We start from the raw sequence: 24286 nt of genomic DNA on the forward strand, positions 1-24286 counted from the left end.
GCTCTTGGATCAGGAATGGGTGTTCCTTACTCCTCGCCTGTCTCTCATGTTCATCCTGCCCCTGTTCCTCCTTGTTTACAAGCTGTCTTAATCCTGAAAGACCCTTGTTTTCCCCATTTTTTTTCCCTGAAGACAATGAAGCCATCCCCTCAATCTCTGTCGGCTCAGGTTCCAGCTCATCTTCCCCCACCGATTCAGGCTCCAAAGGGAGCATGACAGTATGTCACTCTTTGTAGAGAAGCACTCATTGATGGCCATAATATTTTTAAAGATCGAAAAGTCTGTAAGTTACAGAAGATTGAATTTTGCTCACCCCTGTTTTGTGGATGGCCAAGGGATGGTTGCAAATAGATCAGGCACCACAACCTTTGGGTCATCATAAAGTATTAAGACAAGCAATCGAGATTTGGATGCATGTCTTGAACAGATAATTCCTCTTTCCTACATAGTGTGGCTTACTCTTAAAGCAGAAATATCTCCTAGACTTTTACTAAAAGTTGCCAAGGGTAAAACTTGTGACTTTGGACACGAGTTAATAATGCCCCCTTCTGAGAGTGCTGTAAGACTGGAAGTTGTTCTCTCTTTGGCTTGTCTGGAGTTCTTTTCTTTATTTCACAGCTAGCTGATAACCCAGTGTTGCCAAGGTACTTATTTATAGGGGGGAAATGTCCGGACCAAATGTAATTTCTAATGTTGGGTTTTCCCCCTTACCAGAGGGAGCCCCCTATGGAGTACTTGAAGCCGTTACCATGGCAAGCCCACTGCGCTGTACAGTAGAAGCCATTTTACAGCAGTACAGTAGAAGCCAATTCAAGGCACACCAGGCTGTATTGTAACAGAATACACACCCCGGGCAGGGTGTGTGTGTTAGGGGTGTCTTACCCACCCCTGGGTAAATACTTACTCACAGTATTTGTTTCCAGAGAGTAAGTCATCTCTGTACCAAGTTTGGTTGAAATTGCTGGAGGGTTCCAAAGTTATGCTGATGGATAGATAGATAGATAGATAGATAGATAGATAGATAGATAGATAGATAGACAGACAGACAGACAGACAGACAGACAGACAGACAGACAGACAGACAGATTCTGTTTACTCCACTGCAAAATTGAACCTTGATAATTGACGGTGTCTATTGTGTGCCTATTAAACTTAAGCAAGCCACCAAGGGACTAATTATTTGGAGGGCTGAATCCAAGTAGGGCTGCAATCTTGGATTTTACTGATCTGGCTACATACGTTATGTGTCAGGCCTGCAGTTATAATCCAAAGGTGCTTTTACTAAAATGCATATGGTCTGTCTTGATTTTTTTCCCCCCTGCTTAAAAACATAAAGGTTTTCAAAGGAAAAAAAACAAGGAAGTCCAATTGACCTTTGGGACAACCATGACCTGGATGACTGAGAAGCTCCTTAGAAGAAAAGAAGAAGAAAGAAAGAAAGCCATTCAGTGTGTTGGCTTCAGAGGTTCATGGTCCAGTGTTGTCACCATCGATGGTATCTCTCTTGGCCCAACAGAGTTGAACAAGTTGTAAAGAAGTTAAGCAAGGTGTCCATAGAGATTCTTAATCCTGCGGGTCATGGTTGTCCCAAAAGTGCTTTTTTCCAAAGGGCAATTGGACTTTCTTGGTTTTCTCCTTGCTTCTCTTCCTAGAAGGTTCTTCAGTCCATGATGAACTTCCTGGATGAGAAGAGAAATGTTTTCAAGAAAAAAAAAAAAAACCTAAGAAAGTCCAGTTGCCTTTTGCGAAGTACAAGAATGGAATGGAACGGAATGGAATGGAATGGAATGGAATGGAATAGAATTCTTTATTGGCCAAGTGTGATTGGACGCACAAGGAATTTGTCTTTGGTGCATATGCTCTCAGTGTACATAAAATAAAATATACATTCGTCATGAATCATAAGGTACCACACTTAGTGATAGTCATAGGGTACAAATAAGCAATCAAATCATACTAGAAAACAATCTATAAATCGTAAGGATACAAGCAACAAAGTTACAGTCCTGCAGTCATAAGTGGGAGGAGATGGGTGATAGGACCGAAGAGAAGACTAATAGGAATAGAAATGCAGACTTAGTGAATAGTTTGACAGTGGTGAGGGAATTATTTGTTTAGCAGAGTGATGGTGTTCTGGAATAAACTGTCCTTGTGTCTAGTTGTTCTGGTGTGCAGTGCTCTATAGTGTTGTTTTAAGGGTAGGAGTTGGAACAATTTATATCCAGGATGTGAGGGGTCTGTAGATATTTTCACAGCCCTCTTTGATTCATGCAGTGTATAGGAACTCAATGGAAGGCAGGTTGGCAGTAATTGTTTTTTCTGCAGTTCTAACTATCCGTTGAAGTCTGTGTCTGTCTTGTTGGGTTTTTTCAGAGCCAAACCACAGAGTTATAGAGGTGCAGATGACAGACTCAATAATTCCTCTGTAGAACTGAATCAGCAGATCTTTGGGCAGTTTGAGCTTCCTGAATTGGTGCAGAAAGAACATTCTTGGTTGTGCTTTTTTGATGATGTTTTTGATGTTAGGTGTCCATTTTAGGTCTTGAGATATTTGAGATACTATTTTTCTTTCCTTTCCTTTTATGTAAACTGACAGCATATGCACCAAAGACAAATTCCTTGTGTGTCCAATCACACTTGGCCAATAAAGAATTCTATCTATCTATCTATCTATCTATCTATCTATCTATCTATCTATCTATCTATCTATCTATCATCTATCAGGATAATTAACCATTGGAACAGCTTGCCTCTTAAAACCTCTACTGTTGCTTGTATGGATGTTCTCTAAGATGTCACCTTCCCTTTCAACCAGGTGCTGGGAAATCCCATGGCCAACGCCAACACTGCTATGAACCCAGCAGGCAATCCCATGGCTTCTGGGATGACGACCAGCAATCCTGGCATGAATTCCCCTCAGTTTGCAGGACAGCAGCCACCCTTCTCGGCCAAGGCCAGCTCCAACCAGTCCTACATTCAACAAAGCATGTACGGGCGACCCACTGCATATCCCGGCAGTGGAGGCTTTGCGGGAAGGTAAGGCTGGGACAGAGGTTGCCCATTCCATGCTGGTTTAGAAGAGGCTTAGACAAAAGAGGTCAGGCACCATCAGAACGTGATAGGAATTGAGTTGGGAGTCATCGGGACCGTTCCTTTCTGTATTCGTCACCCGTAAACAGAGAGGTGAAACTTGGAAGGGCAATTTTCAAAGACATCCATGATAAACCATAGGGGTGACATGGGTTTTTAAAGACAAATTTGAAAAGTCTTTTTAAAGGCCTAAGGGTGGGGGAAATCCTAAAACAAACTTCAGAAACATACAGTTCTTAGTAAAACCATTTAGCTGCTATAAAAGGGAAGGAAAGGAAAAAAGAAAGAAAGGAAAAGAAAGTAGAAAGGGAAGGGAAGGGAAGGAAAGGAAAAGGAAGGGAAGTAGAAAGGGAAGAGAAGAAGAGAAGAGGAAGAAAAAAGGAAAAGGAGAGAAGAAGAAAAGGGGAGGAGGAAAGGAAGGGAGAGGGAAGGGGAGGAAAGGAAAGGAAAGGAAAGAGGGAGGGGAAAGGAAAGGAGAAAGGGGGAAGGGGAGGGCTCAAATTTAAAGCAAAATACTTTCAGGAAGGATGAAATCAAAATACCTTCAGGAAAATGATTTGCACATGACTCAAGTCAATCAAACAAGACTTACAAACTAAGGTATAGTTTTATTTAACCACTGAATGCATGCAACACATAGACTTAAAAGTGGCTAACATTTTTCTGAGCATCTACGAAAGCTATTGATAGATAAAAATGTTACAGTTTTGCTCAGGAGAACAAATGTTGAACATTAGCCAGACCAAACTCAAAACATCCCTTTTGTGCTTGCCTTTAGAGAAAAACGGATTTAAATAATATTTAGAACCAAACATCATGTTTTATTATCATTTGCATAATTTGGGACCCTCGAATGTGGAATTATTACTTTGTCACACATATGCCAACTTGTGGAAATAATGTGCAAAGTGATTTCCAGATTAGAACCTTTTTGCACAAATCTTTGTTCAACTCCCAGATAGGAGAGCTATGATTTGAGCAGTCCTCACCCTAATCCAGTATGCCGGCACAAGGGAATAACAGTGGCTCTTTCTCCCACCACTGTAACTGGGGCAGTGCGGAAATTAGTGAAGTTTGCTGGAATCTTCCCATCTTCAAGGAACAACGTGAGAAGCCAAAATAAGAAGAGATGAATATGTTGCACGTATTTAGTATAACAGAGTTGGAAGGGGACCTTGGAGGGCTTCTAGTCCAACCCCCTGCTCAAGCAGGAAACCCTACACCACTTCAGAAAAATGGTTATCTAACATCTTTTTAAAAACTTCCATTGTTGGAGCATTCACAACTTCTGGAGGCAAGTTGTTCCACTGATTTAGTTGTTCTAACTGCAAACCCACTCCGAATTGAACCCCCAATACCCACCTCTCCATGATACGTTCTCTTCATGCCTTGCATGGGCAATGATTTATATGTTTTAGCCTCCAGTCTCCTAATCATATGTATTGCTCTTCTCTGCACTCTTCCCAGAGTCTTGGCATCATGGAGACCACAAGTGGATGCAGTATGCCAAACATGGTCTTAGCAAGGCACTCCTAAAGTGGCACCAACACTTCGCGTGATCTTGATTCTGTCCCTCTGTTGATGCAGCCTGGAATCGTATTGGCATTTTGGTGGCTCAAACGCTGATGTCCGTCCATTTGATTTCTCTCCCACAGCTATCCAGGAGGCCCTAATAACCCTGCGGGAATGGGGATGCCGCCACACACCCGACCCCCTGCTGATTTCACTCAACCAGCTGCTGCTGCCGCCGCCGCAGCTGTCGCTGCCGCCGCCGCCACTGCCACAGCTACAGCTACCGCAACCGTTGCAGCGCTGCAGGAAACTCAAAATAAAGACATGAATCAATACGGACCGGTAAGCATGCCAGTGCATGTCCGGGCGGGGGGGGGGTCAGTCTCATTGTGTTTGGGTAGATCATAGAAGGGGGTACCTTGGCCTGAGTGAGTTAAAGACCCTGAGCTTGTCCGCTGGACAGCTGAGGTTCAAGACCCAAGCTCTGCACAACGGGTAAGTTCCCGTCCTGCTCCACCTCCTTCCCACTTAGCAATTCGAAAGCATTGTATAAAAATAAAATTAAAGGAAAAAAAAGACTGACAGGGGAAACATTTACCTTTAGAGATCATAGGGGATGAAATCCAGCCTGGCTTTCGGTAAGTTCATCCTGAGGGGATGGCTGTCCATCTTCTCACCAAAAAGTATAACTTATTTCTCTTTTAAAAGAAGAAGGGGAGGTATAACTATTGCATAAGGCCACAGATTCACAGGTTCGAGGTTTAATGCTGCAAGAGCCATAAGGGCGAATAAGTTGTTGTACAATTTGTTTTTGTTTATTTGATTGTTTTTGTTTTGAGATGTGCTGATGACATCTGGCTGCTGGTTCAAACAAGGGCAGTGTTCTGACCTAGGCTTCCTTAAAAAGCATGAGGCAGAGCCTTGGTCCCGGCAAAACCCCTTTTATTTACACAACTGTCAATTCCTTTCATTCACAGTCAGCAAGGCTTTAGCAAACAGTCTTTCAGAGGAATATTTATCAACATAAACCTTATCTCGCTTGGCAAGCTGCCAGATAACTAGTTTCCAAATGCAGGGCGAGGCCAAACTTGGAACAGTCCCTTATGGTCAAAAACAGAATTTTGCACTTTTGAAATGACCAAAGGAACAAATTGTTTCCTGCAAAAGCCCACTCCCCGTTCGCGCCTCTTTTTTTCCTATGGGAGGGGCCAACCACCTCCACGGTGTGGCTTTACTCCCAAGTCGACCTTGCTTTCTTAGTTACTCTTGTCTTCTGGCAGCTCTGCGCATGCACACACTGGGAACAGGCTCCAGCTGTTCCTCTGCCTCACTGCTGTCTAGCTCCCTCTCTGCCTCCGACGCAGAGCCCTCGTCTGAGCTTTCCTCAGCCCCCAGGACTGGCCTATGCTCCTCCCCAACCTCCTCACTGTCCGACTCTGCTGCCAGCTCCCCTGACCGCCAGCGGGCCACAGAGGCAGCGGGCTGAAATGATTCTGAACAAGACCTTTTGAGATTTCCCAAAGAAGCTTGTTATACCCTTATCAGACAGGATGAATTTTCTAGTGAAAGTCAACCACGGCAGAAATTATAGCGACAAAGTAAAAGACAAAGACTCATAGGGCTGGAAAGGACCTTGAAGGTCTTCTAGTCCAAACCCCTTGGGCCGTCCCACACAAATGGTTGTCCATTAAACCGCCAGTGACAGAGCACCCACAACTCCAGGAGGCAAATTGTGGCAATTAACTCTTCTCACGGTCAGGAAATCCCTCTTTATTTCCAAATTGATTGCTCTCTGATGAACTTCTACCCATTCTTCTCCTGCCCTTAGGTGCCATGGATAATAAACCATTATTAATAAATGGATAATAAACCATTATTAATAAAAGGAAATGATGGCTTATCTTCAAGTTGACTTAACCACTGGTAGTTTCTTCTCCATGACTGCATACTACTAATCCCATGTCCTTGTCTTTTTCCCAGATATTTTTCCCCCTTCATGGCTTAGACTAGAAGTAAAAGACAAGAGCCGTGATGGTGAACCTGTGGCACATGTGTCAGAGGTGACACGCAGAGCCCTCTCTGTGGGCAAACGCGTCATCACCAGCTGCTCTTCTGGTTTCCAGCATGTGCATCAGAGGTGGGTTGCTCCCGGTTTGGCCAAACCGGTAGTAGCAGTGGCAGGATGCCCCGCCCACCTGCCCAGATGCTCATGCGCTTGCGCAAGTGCGGGAGCGCACCTGAACTGGTAGTAAAAATATTTGCAACCCAACACTGGTGCACATGGTCTTTGTGGCCAGCTGGTCTTCGTGGGCAGTGGAGCACCAGAAAATGGCCTGAAAATGGCCAAAAACCAGGGCATTTTTCGGGCCATTTCCGGGACGTTTTCGGGACTGTTTTCAGGACATTCTCAGGCTGTTTTGGGAGCATTTGGGGGCCGAAAGCAACCCAAAAACGGTGTGAAAAAATGCTCCAAATTGGCCAGAAAATGGCCTGAACAACTGCTCAAAAAACAGCCGGAAAATGGCCTAAAACAGCCTGAAAAATGGCCAAAAAACAGGCATGTGTGCCGGTCAGCTGGTCTTTGGGTTTCCGGTACTCCGGTGTGTTAGGAATGTAAGCTAATGGTTGGGTCAGTAATACATTAGCCATGAGAGTAGTAATGGGATTGGTTGCTGTTACCTCAAGCAGCCATAAGATGGAGCCAGAATGACTGTTAGCTCTCTGTTTGTTAGATGCTGATCGGTGGATACTGCTTGTAGATGTATCGTGAGTTACTGTGAGTTTTGCTACTGTTAGCAACTTTGTTTGCTGAACTGATTATATGACTCGGACTGTTTGATGAACTCTGAATACCTCTATTTTCCACATAAGTAAAATACTATTACTTTTACTATTTGGTGTCCCTGTATGCTGGTTTGCGTGTGTTCTTCCACACCACTCTCATTACGCTTCTCTGCACACTCGCTCTCCTAACGGGGAGCTTACCTAACACGGTGCACGAACATGCAACTGCAGGGATTCACTTAACAACCGTGGCAAGAAAGGTTGTAAAATGGGGGGAAATTCATTTTACAAATGTCTCACTTAGCAACAGAAATTTGGGACTCCGTTGTGGTCGTAAGCCGAGGACTTCCCATATATGTTTGTTTCTAGACTAATACAGCCTACAATATAAGAATTCATTCTTTTATTTTGTAATATTACCCTTTTTTATTCTATTTAATATTATTCTTATTCTCATTTGTTGATATTTAGAAACAGTATTAGGATCTATCTCTGCTGGTAAATTAAAAAATAAAGTATGCCATTTTTTAAATTACATTTCAACTCTATAAACTACATCCCACTTAAAAATAGGTTCTATTCGTGTTTTTAAACAACTTTATTTTTATTTGGAACCTTCTTAACTAACCCCTGCTTTTTAATGAATATCATAAATCTTTCTAAATACACTGAATTTCATTGTCCTGATTTATAGCTATTATCTCCATTTGTGTTTTAATTCCTGCAAATTATTGATACTTTATGCTTTTTCTAACTTTATAACGGGGTTAATTGTATCTGCGAATATTAATGCAAAATAATCTGCATCCAGACAAATTTGTTTTATTTTGCTCCTTTCATATTCATTCAGTTATAATTATTTATCTAATTATAACTTGTAGTAATTGCAAGCAAATTACATATTAGAGGGCAGATAATCAGAAATAGGCTTATCTGCTATGTTCCTGTGACTAATTAAACTTTGCAATTTGCCATTACTCTCAATTTCAGCCAGTATGCTCTTGTGGTTAAGCCATTAGGCTAGAGATTGTGAGTTCTAGTTCCATCATAAGCAGAAAGCTGGGTGGGTGACTTTGGACCAATCCCTAGGAGACTCTGAATTCTAGTCCCACTTTAGGCATGAAAGCCAGCTGAGTGACTTTGAGCCAATCACCAGGAGTCAGTGAGTTCTAGTCCCACTTTAGGCATAAAAGCCAGCCAATAATTGTTCATTATATAGAAAATCAGGTAGCTCAATTGAAGTATCTGATGGTGTTCCTTTATTACATCAACCCAGATGTAATAATTTTATAATTAGGAATCACCAGGAAAATTGATCTCTTATGATTTTCGATAATCAACCTTGTTTTTCAAAGGTTGTAACTTTTAAGACTCCAAGAATGATTGCTTACCTGTCCCTGGGGTATATTTTAATCCCATTCTATATTAGAAGAGTTGTTGTGGTGGTGGTAGTTGTTTTAATTCGTGGGGTCTCATTTATTTCTTCTTTAAAGTGTAGAGGGGCTTGTGTTCTGACCGAGGCTTCCCAAGAGCATGAAGCAAACTCCTTGTCCCGACAAAACCCCCTTTTATTAATTGACTGAATTCTGCTCATTCACATCTAGCAAAGTCTTTCGAGGGAGGATTTACAGTCACAGACCTTATCTGGCTTGGAGAGCTAACAGGCCGATATCTGCAGAACTTGGCAAAGGTCTTGGAGGGTCATGAACCAATTAAGCGAACTGTCTCCTGCAAACTCCACTCCACTGTGGCCTTACTCCCAAGTCGACCCCTGTTCTTTAGCTGTTCCCTTCGTCTGGCAACTCTGCGCATGCACACACTGGGAACAGGCTCCAGCTGTTCATCTGCTTCACTGATGTCTGACTCTGAATAATAATAATAATAATAATAATAATAAATATTTATTTCTTAGCCGCACCCTCTCCCGAAGGACTCGGGGCGGCGTACAACAAAACATAGGAAATAAATATATAGACAAACATACATATAACAAAAACATATACAAGGAGGAGGTGAACTGGTAGATAAAAACAAGTAAAAACACAATGTTTAAAAACCCCTGAGTAAATTGAATGCAATTAAAATATCCCAAATAAAAAACCCGTCAGGAGCAATATAATTGAATCAAAGTTGAGCCAGGCCAGCAACTTGAAATAGGTGGGTCTTGAGCTTTACACGAAAGGAGCGGAGGTCAGAGGTATTCCTAATATCCGGGGGGAGGTCATTCCACAGGGCTGGGCCCGCCACAGAGAAGGCTCTACTCCTAGGCGCCGCCCCCCGGCACTGCCTGGTGGACGGCACCTGGAGGAGACCCTCTCTGTGCGAGCGGATTGGTCGCAGGGATGTATGGGGCAGAATACGATCCCGCAGGTAACTAGGTCCTGAGCCATGGAGCGCTTTGAAGATCGTTATCAAAACCTTGAAACGCACCCGATAGACCACAGGAAGCCAGTGCAGCTCGCGCAGGAACGGTGTCACATGGGAGTACCTAGTACTCCCCATAATTACCCGCGCGGCTGCGTTCTGGACCAACTGTAGCCTCCGGGTGCATTTCAAGGGAAGCCCCATGTAGAGAGCGTTACAGTAGTCCGAGACGTCACCAGCGCATGAGTGACCGTGCGTAAGGCGTCCCGGTCCAGTAGGGGGCGCAATTGGCGCACCAGGCGAACCTGGTGGAACGCCCCCCTTGCCACGGCTGTCACATGGTCATCCATGGACAGCCGGGCATCCAGGAGGACGCCCAAATTGCGTGCCCGCTCCACGGGGGCGAGTTGAATGCCCCCGATGGCCAATGATGGAATTAATTGGCTGAACCGGGGAGCCGGTACCCACAGCCACTCCGTCTTGGAGGGGTTGAGTTTGAGTCGGTTGTCATCCATCCAGACCCGTACGGCTTCCACACACCAGGACATCACTTCGACGGCCTCGTTGGGGTGGTTCGGGGTGGAAAAGTACAGCTGAGTATCATCAGCGTACAGATGATATCCCACCCTGAAACCACGGATGATCTCACCCAGCGGCTTCATATATGTGTTGAACAGGAGTGGCGAGAGGACCGACCCCTGTGGCACCCCACAGGTAAGGGGGCGTAGGGTCGACCTCTCCTCCCCTGCCAACACACGCTGCGTCCGGCCAGAAAGGTAGGAGCCGAACCACCGCAGAACGGTGCCCCGGACCCCTAACCCCTCCAGCCGGCGCAGCAGGATACCATGGTCGATGGTATCAAAAGCCGCCGAGAGGTCTAATAGGACCAGGATAGAGGAGCAACCTCTATCTCTGGCCCTCCAGAGATCATCCACCAACGCGACCAAGGCTGTCTCCGTGCTGTGACCGGGGCGGAAGCCGGACTGGCGCGGGTCTAGATAATCATTTTCCTCTAGATGTCATGGAAACTGGTAAGCCACCACACTCTCTACAACCTTCGCCAGAAAGGGAAGGTTGGAGACAGGACGATAATTGGCCAGCTCCAAAGGGTCCAGGGAAGGCTTCTTGAACAAGGGTCTCACCACCACCTCTTTCAAGGCGGCCGGGAGAGACCCCTCGCTCAACGAAGCGTTCACTAGGCCCAGGAGCCAGTCTCGTGTAACCTCCCAGGATGCCAGTACAAGCCAGGAGGGGCACGGGTCCAATAAACATGTGGTGGGTCGCAGTCGTCCACGCATTCTGTCCAAATCCTCGATGGCAACCAAGTCAAACTCCTCCCAGGTCGAATCCTCAAGACTCGCCACGGACGTCTCCATTGGACCACTGACAGGGACCCAATCCCTCCGGATTTGAGCGATTTTATCCTGCAGATATTTCCCAAATTCCTCTGCTCTGCCCTGTAGAGGGGCCTCCCGCGGCCTCTGAAACAAGAGGGAGCGGGACACCCGAAACAGGGCAGCAGGGCGGTTCTCTGCGGATGCAATGAGAGTGGCACAGTATTGGCGTTTGGCCACTCTCAATGCCACAAGGTACGTCCTTAAATGGGCTCGTGCCTGTGTTCGATCAAATTCGGAACGGGAGGATCTCCAACAACTCTCTAGGCGTCTCTTGCGGCATTTCATCACCCTTAGCTCCTCGGTAAACCAAGGGGCCAGGGTGGATCGTTGCCGCCGGAGAGGTCGCAAAGGCGCCACCCGGTTCAAGCCCCGGTAGTCGCATTATTCCACGCGACCACCAGGTCCTCTACCCGGGGGCGGGTCAGGGTTACAGGTGGTGGCCCAAGCTCCGTCTGGAACCTATCCGGTTCCATCAGGCGCCTGGGGCGGAACCATCTAATGCTTTCCGGTTCCGCCTCCCCGCAGCGGGAGGTAGCACCAGGGAAGTCAAGACGAAGAAGTGAGTGATCTGACCATGACAGGGGAGTGATGGTTAAATCCCCTCCTCCCAGATCACTCAACCACTGGCCAGAGACAAAAACGAGGTCCAGGGTGTGACCTCCCTCGTGTGTTGGGCCCTGAATCAATTGAGTCAGGTCCATGGCTGTCATGGAAGCCATGAACTCCCGAACCCCCTCTGATGCTTCTCCCATCGATGGCAGGTTAAAATCCCCCATAACTAAAAGTTTGGGGGTCTCAACCGCCACCGATGCGATCAGCTCGAGGAGTTCAGGCAGGGCCGCTGATGTATAGCGAGGAGCCAGGTATACTATCAGCAGGCCCAACTGTCTCCCAGGGCCCCATTTCACAACAAGGGATTCACATCCGGACGTCTGTGGCACAGTAGACTCCCTCGGCTCTAAGTCCTCCCGAATAATTGCTGCCACCCCACCGCCCCTTCCCTGGGCCCTAGGCTGGTGAAATGCTCGGTAGCCTGGTGGGCACATTTCCACAAGGGGTACACCTCCCTCGTGGCCCAACCAGGTCTCCGTTATTCCCGCGAGGTCCGGCTCCCCCTCCAAAATTAGGTCGTGAATGAGGGGGGCCTTATTAACAGCGGACCTCGCATTGCATAGCAACAGCCTCAGGCCCTGGGTCTGCAGCTCCTGACCACCTAGAACGCGGGGGTTGGTACAAGCGACCGGGTGTAACCAGCACCCACGGTCTCCCAACCGACTGCATGTTCTTCTGTCCTCGCATCTGCCCCTCCCTACGACCGTTGGAATCAAAGAGCCCTGTATAGGAACGGTATCCTCCCCCTCCTCCTCCCTACCACTCCTTCCGCTCGCGACCACACCTAGTGACCTGGCTTTGTCATCACTCCTGACCTCCTCCCACCCCCCAACCCCAGAATCCCTACAAATTCTTAAAAAATATTTTACTAAAAAACCCCTTAATTTGCGCTTCCTCCACCTCTCAGGGTTAATAAACCCGTCCTCAAGGTGGGCCCTCGAAAGGGCTGGAGGCCAAACCTGCGAGAAAGGGGATTCCCGCAGCCGCAGTAATTCCGGCTTCGTGTACATAGAAATGGAATCATGGGGTGAAATTGGTTGGTAACAGGTGCTGGAGAAATAGATGTAAAATCATTGTTTGTCGAGAAAGTTTTCCTGACCCAAGATGAAAGGGTGAGTTAATGGGCTAGTCGCCTAACCGGGTTTCACTCAGGAGGGTTTCAAAATGGTGTAGGAGCCGGCAAAGCAGATGTCAAAAAGGTGTTTAAAAAGCAGATGTTTTTTTTTTTTAAAAAGGCCATCTTCAGTGAAGGCAGCTGATAACTGACATATGGCCCTGGCCCCCTCTCTGCCTCCGATACAGAGCCCTCATCAGAGCCTTCCCCAGACTCCAGGACAGACCCATGTTCCTTCCCAACCTCCTCACTGTCCGAATCTGCTGCCAGCTGTTCTGGCCACAACAGCATGTTACTAAAAGAGCAGTAATAATTTGGAAATCAGTCATAATTAGTCGATGTGTACAGCATCACTTTAATTTATTTTTTGCTTGTTCGTTTCTTCATCCCTTGCTGCTTTTTCAGAATTTTTTTCTTTAAAAAAAAAAAGTTTAGATTTGATATGTTGGATTAGTCTCAGTTGACCTCAGAAAGGATTTTGAAAAGAGATTGCACAGGAATTAGAAGCTTTATCCCAGATCAGAGAGGGAAGGGAAGGGGATGCCAAAGGGGAAAGGAAAAGACTGCAGTTGGCCTGGGATATGTTTCTGCTTAAAATGTTGCAGTTTGTAAAGAGACCTTTCCACTTCCTGTTAAGCCAGATCTGCAGAAACGCCTGCAAAAATTGAAACACGGGTTCCAAAAAGAAAATTAAAAGAACAACAAAAACATATTTAAACAGTAGAATTTAAAAGAGCGATTCCTTCCCACATACACCTCGAGATGTGGTGGACCGTGGTATGGTGACAATAACTTGGTCCTTAACATCAATAAGACCAAGGAGATTATAGTGGACTATAGAAGGAATAGATCAGACATCCAGCCCTTGCTTATCAATGGAGACCAAGTGGAGCAAGTGGCCAGTTTTAAGTTTTTTGGGGTATTATCATAAAAGAAGACCTGACCTGGGACACTCACATTGCAGCACTGGTCAAAAGGGCCCAGCAGAGATTTCTCAGGAAACAACAACTGAATGAAAACCCGCTGGTGACCTTCTACCGCTGCACCATAGAGAGTATTTTAACTTACTGCACTTGTGTATGGTTTGCCAGTGGCAGATAGGACAGGGCTCCAGAGAGTTAACGTCATTGCCCAGAGGATCCTTGGTTGCCCTCTCCCCTCTTTGGAAGAACTTTATAGCTCCCGCTGCCTTAAGAAAGTTCAAAATGTTCTTAAAGATCCATCTCATCCTGGGCACCCTTTTTTTTTTAAACTATTACCATCTGGCAGGCGGTACAGGATAATAAAAACAAGGACAAATAGGCTGAAAAACAGCTTCTATCCCAGGGCAGTAACTATATTGAATTCTACTGCATAGTGCAATATTAATGCAATATCAGGAGTTTTCAATTCAGTTGTGTAGAATGTGAAAGATGTGTGCTTCTGTTTTATTTTTTCATCGTTTTCTTATGTATGATGTGCACTGAAGATGGCATTTAGTTTCGTTGTACGAGGTGCAATGACAATAAAGTAAACTTAAACTTAACTTAGACATAGGAACACAAACACACCTCAAAACAGTCAGCAGACATTAAGTACATAGTAACAGGAGAATTGTTGTTTTTTTAAAGAGGGCAGTTTTTTTTTTGTGAAAACTCAAAAATTAATTTATCTTTGCACCATGCCAAATGGCCTCATGTTACTGCTGGGGTATCCTGAGTCCCCTCCGCCAACAAGGCAACCCAGATTAAAACCAATAAGCAGAAATTAAAATAATACGGAACCAAAAACAAATAGCAACTAGAAAAAGCAAATAGAAAGACATTTCCTTCGTCTTGAACTCTTCCTACCACACCTACAGAGAAATCCGTGTCTCAGATAATCATTACAATTAGCCCTCGACTTACGACAGTTCATTTAGTCACCGAAGTTAAAAAGGCACTGAAAAAAGTGACTTGCGACCATTTTTCATACTTACGACCCATGTAACACCCCCGAGATCACGTGATTTACACGCGGAGGCTTGACAACGGTTTCATATTAATGACGGTTGTGGTGTCCCCAGGGTCACGTCATCTGTTTTTGCGACCTTCTGACAAGCAAAGTCGATAGGGAAGCCAGATTCACTTAACGACCGTATGACTAATTTAACAACTGCAGGGATTCCCTCTTCACAAAGGTGGAAAGAAAAGTTGTAAAATGGGACAAAAGTCAACCAACTTCTCACTCAACAACATAAATTCTGAGCTCCGTTGTGGTCGTAAGCTGAGGACTGAAATCAAATCCAAAATTTAGGCATTCAAGCACATTTTTGCTGATGGGCATGGACATGTTTACACTGCTTCTTAGCAGAAGCAGATTGGGTTCTTCCTGGTTTTATACATTTTTATTTTTAACCTCCCAATTGGATGGTTCCCAGACTGACCAGGAGCAACCTTGATCAGCCCAAATTCACTGGAATTGAGTTCTTTCTAGTCATCAAACCCAGTTTCTGAACCGGTAGTTAAAAAATGCTTTAAAAAGTAAAGAAAAAGATAATTCCGACAATCAGCTGGGCGACTATCAGCTGTTCCTGATTGTCTGTGAGGTTCCTGCTTGTTGCAGGGGTCACTTTGTGTGAAGTCCAGCTAATTTTACATTGTGTGAGAGTCAGTTGTGCAGTTTTTGCGATATTTTTGTGTAAAGTGTGATCGTTGGTTTTTCAGCTCTCTGTGAGGTTCCTGCTTATTGCAGGGGCCGTTTTGTGTGAAGTCCAGCTGCTTTTACATTGTGTGTGAGCCAGTTGTGCAGCCACGCCCACCCGGTCATATGACACCCCCCAAGCCACACCCACCTTGTCACATGACCACCAAGCCATGCCCACAGACCCAGTAGGGAAAAATTTTGAATTTCACCCAGTTTGCTGCTAGCCTGTCCAGACATTGCTGAGTCCCCTGGCCAAAATGATTCTGTTGCATTTCTTTGTCCCACGGCCCTAGGAGAGACGAGTTCCTATGTTCAGTTCGGAAATGGCATGGGGACGTAACTCCCGGGCCCACGGAAGTTAATCAGGAGGGTTTTCACGACCACCATTAAATCGAGAATGGTCTCCTTGTCCGTTGCCTTTTCAAATCCCAGTAGCAATGATGGTCCTCCCAAAAAGGAACCAGCCCTGAAAAAAATGCGACAGAGCTCTGAGTCCCCCCTCCCATACGGTTCCCCCTTCCCCTTTTAAGTCCATGTCGCATTTTTATATTCTTTTTTTTTCTTCTCCTTCTTCTCCTTCTTCTGTTGAAGGTTTGTTCCTCTTTCCAGATGGGTCCGGCACAGCCTTACAACAGCCAGTTCATCAACCAGCCTGGCCCTCGCGGTCCCGCTTCCATGCCAGCCAACCTGAACCCGGCATCCATGGGGGCGAGCATGACGCCTTCCAATATGAGCGGGCCACCCATGGGCATGAGCCAGGCCAGACCTCCAGGAATGAGCCCTTTCAACCATGGGCAGAGGATGCCCCAGCAGGCTTACCCTGGTCCCCGTCCCCAGTCATTACCCATGCAAGGCATGAAGAGAACATATCCTGGAGAGGTGGGTATCGGGGATTCAATTCAAAGTGGGTTGCCTTCTGTCCCTTGCAAACTATGGAGGTTATATTACAGAATAATAGAGTTGGAAGGGACCTTGGAGACCTTTTAGCCCAAGCCCCTGCTCAAGCAGGAGACCGTAGACTAGAGGTGTCAAACTCAAGGCCCAGGGACCAAATCTGGCCCGCAGGGTGCTTAGATCTGGCCTCCGGAGCCAGCAAAAATGAAGCTCGGTGGGGCTGCTGGCAGAGGGCTGCAGGAGGCCGTCACAACTGATAATGGGGCCCAGAGGGGCTGTGCATGCCCCCCCCCCGAGCTCTGTTTATGCTGACAGGGGGCAGCAGGAGGCCGTCGCAGCTGAAAATGGAGCTCGGGAGTCCGTTTTTGCTGACAGAGTGCTCATGCCACCACAGGCGCCCCCTGACATCAAGATGGCCACGCCCACCCTGGCCATCCCCACCCCAGCCCCCCAAGGTCAAACATAATCCTATGCTTCCCTCAATGAAATTGAGTTTGACACCCCTGCCATAGACCATTTCAACAAATGGTTGTCCAATCTCTTCTTGAAAACCCCCAGTGATGGAGCACCCACAACTTCTGGAGGCAACCAGAAAAGTAGAATAGAACAGAACAGAACAGAATAGAATAGAATAGAATAGAATAGAATAGAATAGAATAGAATAGAATAGAATAGAATAATAGAATAGAATATGGAAGAATAGAATAGAATAGAATAATATGGAATATGAACAGAATATGGAATAAGAATAGAATAGAACAGAACAGAATAGAATAGAATAGAATAGAATAGAATAATAGAATAGAATATGGAAGAATAGAATAGAATAGAATAATATGGAATATGAACAGAATATGGAATAAGAATAGAATAGAACAGAACAGAATAGAATAGAATAGAATAGAATAGAATAGAATAGAATAATAGAATAGAATATGGAAGAATAGAATAGAATAGAATAGAATAGAATAGAATAATAGAATAGAATATGGAAGAATAGAATAGAATAGAATAATATGGAATATGAACAGAATATGGAATAAGAATAGAATAGAATAGAATAGAATAGAATGTGGAATGAGAAGAGAATAGAGAATGGAATGGAATGGAATATGGAATAAGAATAGAATATGGAATAAGAATAGAATAGAATAATATGGAATATGAATAGAATAGAGTAGAATAGAATAATATGGAATATGAATAGAATATGGAATAAGAATAGAATAGAATATGGAATAAGAAGAGTAGAATAGAGAATGGAATGGAATATGGAATAAGAATAGAATAGAATAGAATAGAATAGAATATGGAATAAGAAGAGAAGAGAGAATGGAATAGAATAGAATATGGAATAAGAATAGAATAGAATAGAATATCACATGAAGAGTTAATACCACTTTATAATGCCTTGGTAAGACCACACTTAGAATACGGCATCCAGTTTTGGCCACCACAATGTAAAAAAGATCTTGAGTCTCTAGAAAGAGTCCAGAGAAGAGCAACATAAAGCGCAACAAAGAAGAGGGAGTCAAGCTATTCTCCAAAGCACCTGAAGCCAAGACAAGATGCAATGGATGGAAACTAATCAAGGAGAGAACTATGACGGCATTAAGGAGAAATTCTTTGATAGTTTGAACAATCAATCAGTGGAACAACTTGCCTCCCGAAGTTGTGGATGCTCCAACATTGGTTTTTAAAAAGAGATTGGACAGCCATTTGTCTGAAATGGTGTAGGGTTTCCTGCCTGAGCAGGGGGTTGGACTGGAAGACCTCCAAGCTCCCTTCCAACTCTTGTTCTCTATTCCAATTTCTGAATGTGATTGTTCTGTGCAGACACATACACATCCATGTAGTTTTCTTGCCCTTAGGATAGAAATGGTCAACCTTTCCTGGTGTGTTTCCTATCTAAGTATCAACCAAATGTGACAATGTTTAGTTTTTCTCAGGATCAGCTCCCAAATGCTGCTGGAACATCTCAACCAAAATAAAATCTTACAGGCTTAGTTTTGAGCCAGTTTAGCTGCAGTCTGCCAGAGGTGTCATTATAATGTCTATACAGTGTGTGTGTGTGTGTGTGTGTGTGTGTGTGTGTGTGTGTGTAGATTAGATAGGTAGGTAGATGACAGATAGAGAAATATATAGGTTGATGGATGGATGGATTGATTGATTGATTGATAGAGATAGAGAGATGATAGATAGACAGACAGACACACAGACAGAGAGACAGACACACACACATACGTATATACATATACATATATATGTTTGTTTTTGGTCTTTTCTATCAACCAGCCAAATTATGGAAACCAGCAATACGGACCAAATAACCAGTTTCCATCCCAGCCTGGCCAGTATCCTGCTCCCAATGCTCCAAGACCCCTTACGTCGCCCAACTACCCAGCGCAGAGAATGCCAAACCAGCAAAGCGCGGGGCAGTATCCCAATCCAGCCGTTAACATGGGGCAATATTACAAGGTGAGGACCATTGATCTTCATTTTTCTTACTCATTCGTGAGAGTTCATTTTGGCCATTTGGTAAGCTTTAATGGTGGCCACTATATTAATGAAAAACTCTTCCGTGTTGAATAAGTAACTAAAAACTCTTGTAGCTTGTGTATTATTGGCATGTTGACTATATATTATTATAAGTATCAATAAAGGAGAATATTTGCAGCTCAGGGTTGAAATGTGGTATACTTGGTGCTCTCTGAGCTTGGCTGTTTTCTTGCAGACATTTCATAACCCAAACTAGTTAACACCATTGGTGCTAGAAGGGAGTGTGGAGAGGAGGAGGAGGAGGAGGAGGAGGAGGAGGAGGAGGAGGACTGTGGGGTCCTTGGTATTTTCTGAGCTTGGTTGTTTTCTTGCAAACATTTCATTAACCAAACTACCATATTTTTCGGAGTATAAGATGCACCAAGGTTTTGAAGAGACAAATTTAAAAAAACAGTTTTTGACTCTGCAAACCTGCCAAAAATGGCCTGTTTTTCGCTAAAACAGGCCCATTTCCCCCCGCCCCCAAAGGCATGAATAGCCTTTAGGGGTCTTGCAGAGTGCTGCTGGGGGTGTGGGGGCAAAAAGCGAGCAAAAAACGGGCTGTTTTTCACGAAAACGGTCCCATTTTTTGTTAAAAAAAGGGCATGGATAACCTTTAGGAAGCTTATCGAGTGCTGCTGGGTGGGGGTGGGGGTAAAATTGAGCAAAAAACGGGCTGTTTTCTGCTCATTTCTGCCCTTCTCAGCCCCCAGGAGCTCTCTAAAAGCTTCCTACAAGCTACGCGCAGCCATTTTGGTGAAGGGGGCAGGGTTTTGGGAGGCAAAAAATGCTGTATTCAGTGTACAAGACACACCCAGATTTTCAGCCTCTTTTTTGAGGGAAAAGGGTGCGTCTTATACTCCAAAAATACGGTAGGTAACATCATCAGTGCTAGAAGGGAGAGGAGTTTGAGAGGAGACGGAGGAAGACAAGAAGGGGAAGGGGGGAAAAGGAGGAAGAGGCGGAGGAGAAGGGGAAAGAAGAAAGAGGAGGAGGAGGAGGGCAAAGACTATGGGGTCCTTGGTGCTCTCTGAGTTTGGTTGTTTGGTTGTGTGATTGCAAAATCAGGACGCTTGGCAACCGATTCACATTTATGGTTGTAGAGTCCCGGGGTCACTATATCTCCTTCTGTGACCTTCTAACTAGCAAAGTCCACGGGGAAGCCAGTCACTTCACAAACGTGTGACTCACAACGGAAAGTAATTCACTAAGCAAGCATGACAAGGAAAGTCATGAGATAGGCCAAAACGTACTTAGCAATTGTCTCGCTCAGCAACAGACATTTTGGGCTCAATTGACGTCGTAAGTCAAGGGCTACCTTTATACAGAACTAGCTGACAACCCGGCATTGCCTGGGTATTTATTTATCCCAATCCTGTATTAAGCAGGAATGGCGATGTCAAGTGGCAACGTAAGTGCGGAATGGGCTGTTCTCCCTCCTTCCATGAATGTCGCCGCAATTTCTGAAGAGGCAATGGCAAGAGAGACTTCTCCCTAAGCCCTGATTTTGGCAACAATTAAATTAGTTAAAAATATTTTCCCTATGCCCCCATATATGCTGGTTTTGTTGTATTCGGGTCTTTTCCCATGTAAGATTGAGATGGTCTTGGCAACGCTTCAGCGAGGTCTCACTCGCCATCTTCAGGCTGGTGTTTTCGTTGTTTTAGCCGAAAAGACCCGAATACAACAAGACCAGCATATCTACACCCGTGAAAATCTACGAATACACACACACACACACACACCAATCATACATACATACATACATACATACATGTATGTATGTATGTATGTATGTATGTATGTATGTATTTGTGTTACAACCCCTGGTATGCCTAAAGTCTCCCTTTATTTATTTATCAGTACAAATACAACATATATGTGTGTGTGTGTGTTGTATTTGTACTGATAAATAAATAAAGAGAGACTAGTATAGATCTATTTCGAGCTAATTAGCTCTCATCAGCTAGCCATACCCTTACTGGGATTTGAACCTGGGCTGTATTATATCTTAGGCAGGAGTTTTAGCCACTAAGCCACAGGCTCGCCTCCTTCTCAGTTGAGCCAGGGAAATATTTAGGCATATCAGGGGTTGTAACACACATACATACATACATACATACATACATACATATATATGTGTGTGTTGTATTTGTGCTGATAAAATAAAGGGGGAGGAGTGAGCTCCCTCCCATATTGGGTCATACCAGGGGTTGTAACACAAACACACAGACATATATACATATACATATACATATACATATACATATACATATACATATACATATACATATACATATACATATACATATACATATACATATACATATACATATATATATATATATATATATATATATATATATATATATATTCGTAGATTTTCATGGGTGTAGGTATGCTGGTTTTGTTGTATTCGGGTCTTTTCCCGTGTAAGGTTGAGATTGTCTTTGCAACGTTTCGGCAGGATCACACCTGCCATCTTCAAGCTGTGGGCTTTTAAGCTGATCCTGCCGAAACGTTGCAAAGACAATCTCAACCTTACACGGGAAAAGACCCGAATACAACAAAACCAGCATATATATATATATATATGTATGTATGTATGTATGTATGTATGTATGTATGTATGTATGTATATATATATATATATATATATATATATATATATATATATATATATATATATATAACATATAACCTCATGTATACTATATTATTACATAACCAACATCGTATTATATTATTAAATGTTTACATCAATTCGTCTTACCATCAACTCCCAAAACACAATTATTGCCTCTTCTGCTCTCCAAACACCATATTTGTACCTTATCCATCACTTACGCTTTAAAGGCGTAATTTCTAATGTTCGATTTTCCCCCTTACCAGAGGGAGCCCCCTCATGGAGTACCGTAAAGCCATTACCGTGGCAACTCCACTGCACTGTACAGTAGAAACCATTTTACGGCAGTACAGTAGAAGCCATTTTAAGGCACAACAGGCTGTATCTTAACAGAACAGACACCCCGAGGGGTATTAGGGGTGTCTTACCGCCACAGTATTTTTTCTCCAGAGAGTAAGTCATCTGTGTACCAAGTTTGGTTGGAATTGCTTGAGGCGTTCCAGAGTTATGCTGGAACACACATACACACACACACACAGAGAGAGCGATAGATAGATAAATAGATGGATGGACAGACGGACGGACGGACAGACAGACAGACTAAATCTTCCCACAGCATCCAATGCTTTTATCATACAAAGAATTCTACTATGCAGCCGAAAGTCCCTGACCACTGTGATAATTCCAATTTCTTTCTCTCTCTTTCCAATGGCAACCACCATCTTGCAGTCATCCAGGCCTCTTTCTGTAGCAAATTATCCTCACTCACCTGTTCCAGGAAATCCAACACCACCTATGACTCCCGGCAGCAATATGCCTCCCTACCTGTCTCCTAATCAAGATGTCAAGCCACCTTTCCCACCAGACATTAAGCCAAATATCAATGCTTTACCACCACCTCCAAGTAAGTACCAAACCTGTGAAAGTCTTCGCCTGATCCTGTTTTCCACCACGTGGAAATAATATTGGTCTGGTTGAAACAATTGAGCCAGAGGCAATGGCCTGTGGATTAAGCATTTTTCAGAAAAGTGCAAAGCATTGCAGATCAGCGGGGGGGATTTCTGGGAATGAATCAGACAGAAATATCAAGTGTCCTCGACTTAAAGCAGTTCATTTAGTGACCGTACAAAGTTACAATGGCACTAGAGCTGGAGACTAAAACATATGAAGATTTGTAGGATTTAAGTTGGCTAGTCTAGAGAAAAGAAGGACTAGGGGGGACATGATAGCAGTCTTCCCGTATTTAAGCGGCTGCCACAAAGAAGAGGGGGTCAAATTATTCTCCAAAGCACCAGAAGGCAAGACAAGAAGCAATGGATGGAAACTAATCAAGGAGAGAAAGAACCTAGAATTAAGGAGAAACTTCTTAACAGTGAGGACAATTAACCAGTGGAACAGCTTGCCACCAGAAATTGTCGACGCTTCATCACTGGAGGTTTTTAAGAAGAGACTGGACAGTCACTTGTCTGAGATGGTATAGGTTCTCCCGCTTGAGCAGGGGGCTGGACTAGAAGACCTCCAAAGTCTCCTCCAGCTCTATTCTATTCTAATAGGAAAGTCCATCCTTAACTTTCCTCTCCCTCTTCAATTCCAGCCAGCCATAACGACGAGCTGCGCCTGACGTTCCCCGTGCGAGACGGGGTCGTCTTAGAGCCCTTCCGGTTGGAGCACAACCTGGCGGTCAGCAATCACGTCTTTCACCTGCGGCCGACCGTCCATCAGACCCTCATGTGGAGGTAGGATTGCAACGGGGCGAAGTGGGTGGACGCCCCAGGATGCCGAACCAGAGGGGAGCCAAAGGGCTCTTTCTTGGGTCAGTGGTGGATGGGAAGACCACTCCTGTTTTGAAGCTAGACAATTAACCAGCTTGCCTTTAGAAGTTGTGGGTGCTCCATCACAGGAGGTTTTGAAGAAGAGACTGGACAACCGTGTTGTGGTCCGTCGATGGTCTGCAAAGTTGGCAGCAGAGTCGGACAGTGAGGAAGTTGGGGAGGAACATGGGCCAGTCCTGGGGAAGGCTTGGACGAGGGCTCTGCGTCGGAGGCAGAGAGGGAGCCAGGGCCATCTGGGAGTTATGTGCTCCCTCCAGAGCTCCTAGGGCAGTGGTTCTCAACCTTCCCAATGCCGCGACCCTTTAATACAGTTCCTCGTGTTGTGGTGACCCCCAACCATAAAATTGGTGTCTCGGTTCCTAAGACCATCGAAAATACGTGTTTTCCAATGGTCTTAGGCGACCCCTGTGAAAGGGTCGTTCGACCCCCAAAGGGGTCCTTACCCACAGGTTGAGAACCCCTGCTCTAGAGTCTGACATCAGTGAGGCAGAAGAACTGTGTGAGTCTGTTCCAAGTGTGCGCATGCACAAATCTGCCAGAAGGCAAGAACAGTTAAGACAAAAGGGGTGACTCGGGAGTAAGGCTTGAAGATGATTGGCCCCTCCCATAAGACATAAAAGAGGAGCGAACTGGACGTGAGCCTTTGCAGGAAGCAATTAGTTCAATCTGGTCGGTTCAAATTCTGAAATGCTCCGTTTGACCCGGTGCTCCATTTGACGTTGCAAAAGTAATTGGCAATTAGGTCTCTGGCAGCGTTTCAAGGGAGATAAAGGTGGGTGCTTATCAGCATTACCCTGAAAGACTGTGACAGACATCTGTCGGAATCTTCACTGACTGTTTGTAAATCATTACAGGCTGT

General features: G+C 44.7%; 1 protein-coding gene across 1 annotated transcript in view; it reads left to right on the plus strand.

Moving 5' to 3' along the window:
* ZMIZ1 (zinc finger MIZ-type containing 1) overlaps window positions 1–24286 on the plus strand; it is a gene marked incomplete at its 5' end in the record, with an annotated part of 114282 nt that overhangs the window by 45306 nt on the left and 44690 nt on the right. The window contains 6 exons of the mRNA XM_081954108.1: window positions 2816–3036; window positions 4746–4944; window positions 16129–16416; window positions 18727–18909; window positions 22325–22499; window positions 23190–23331. Of these exons, the coding sequence (XP_081810234.1) occupies window positions 2816–3036; window positions 4746–4944; window positions 16129–16416; window positions 18727–18909; window positions 22325–22499; window positions 23190–23331 (1208 nt within the window). The remainder of the gene's footprint in view (window positions 1–2815; window positions 3037–4745; window positions 4945–16128; window positions 16417–18726; window positions 18910–22324; window positions 22500–23189; window positions 23332–24286) is intronic.

Source organism: Natrix helvetica (genome assembly GCF_964273705.1).
Source record: "Natrix helvetica genome assembly, chromosome: 5".
Lineage (NCBI taxonomy): Eukaryota > Metazoa > Chordata > Lepidosauria > Squamata > Natricidae > Natrix > Natrix helvetica.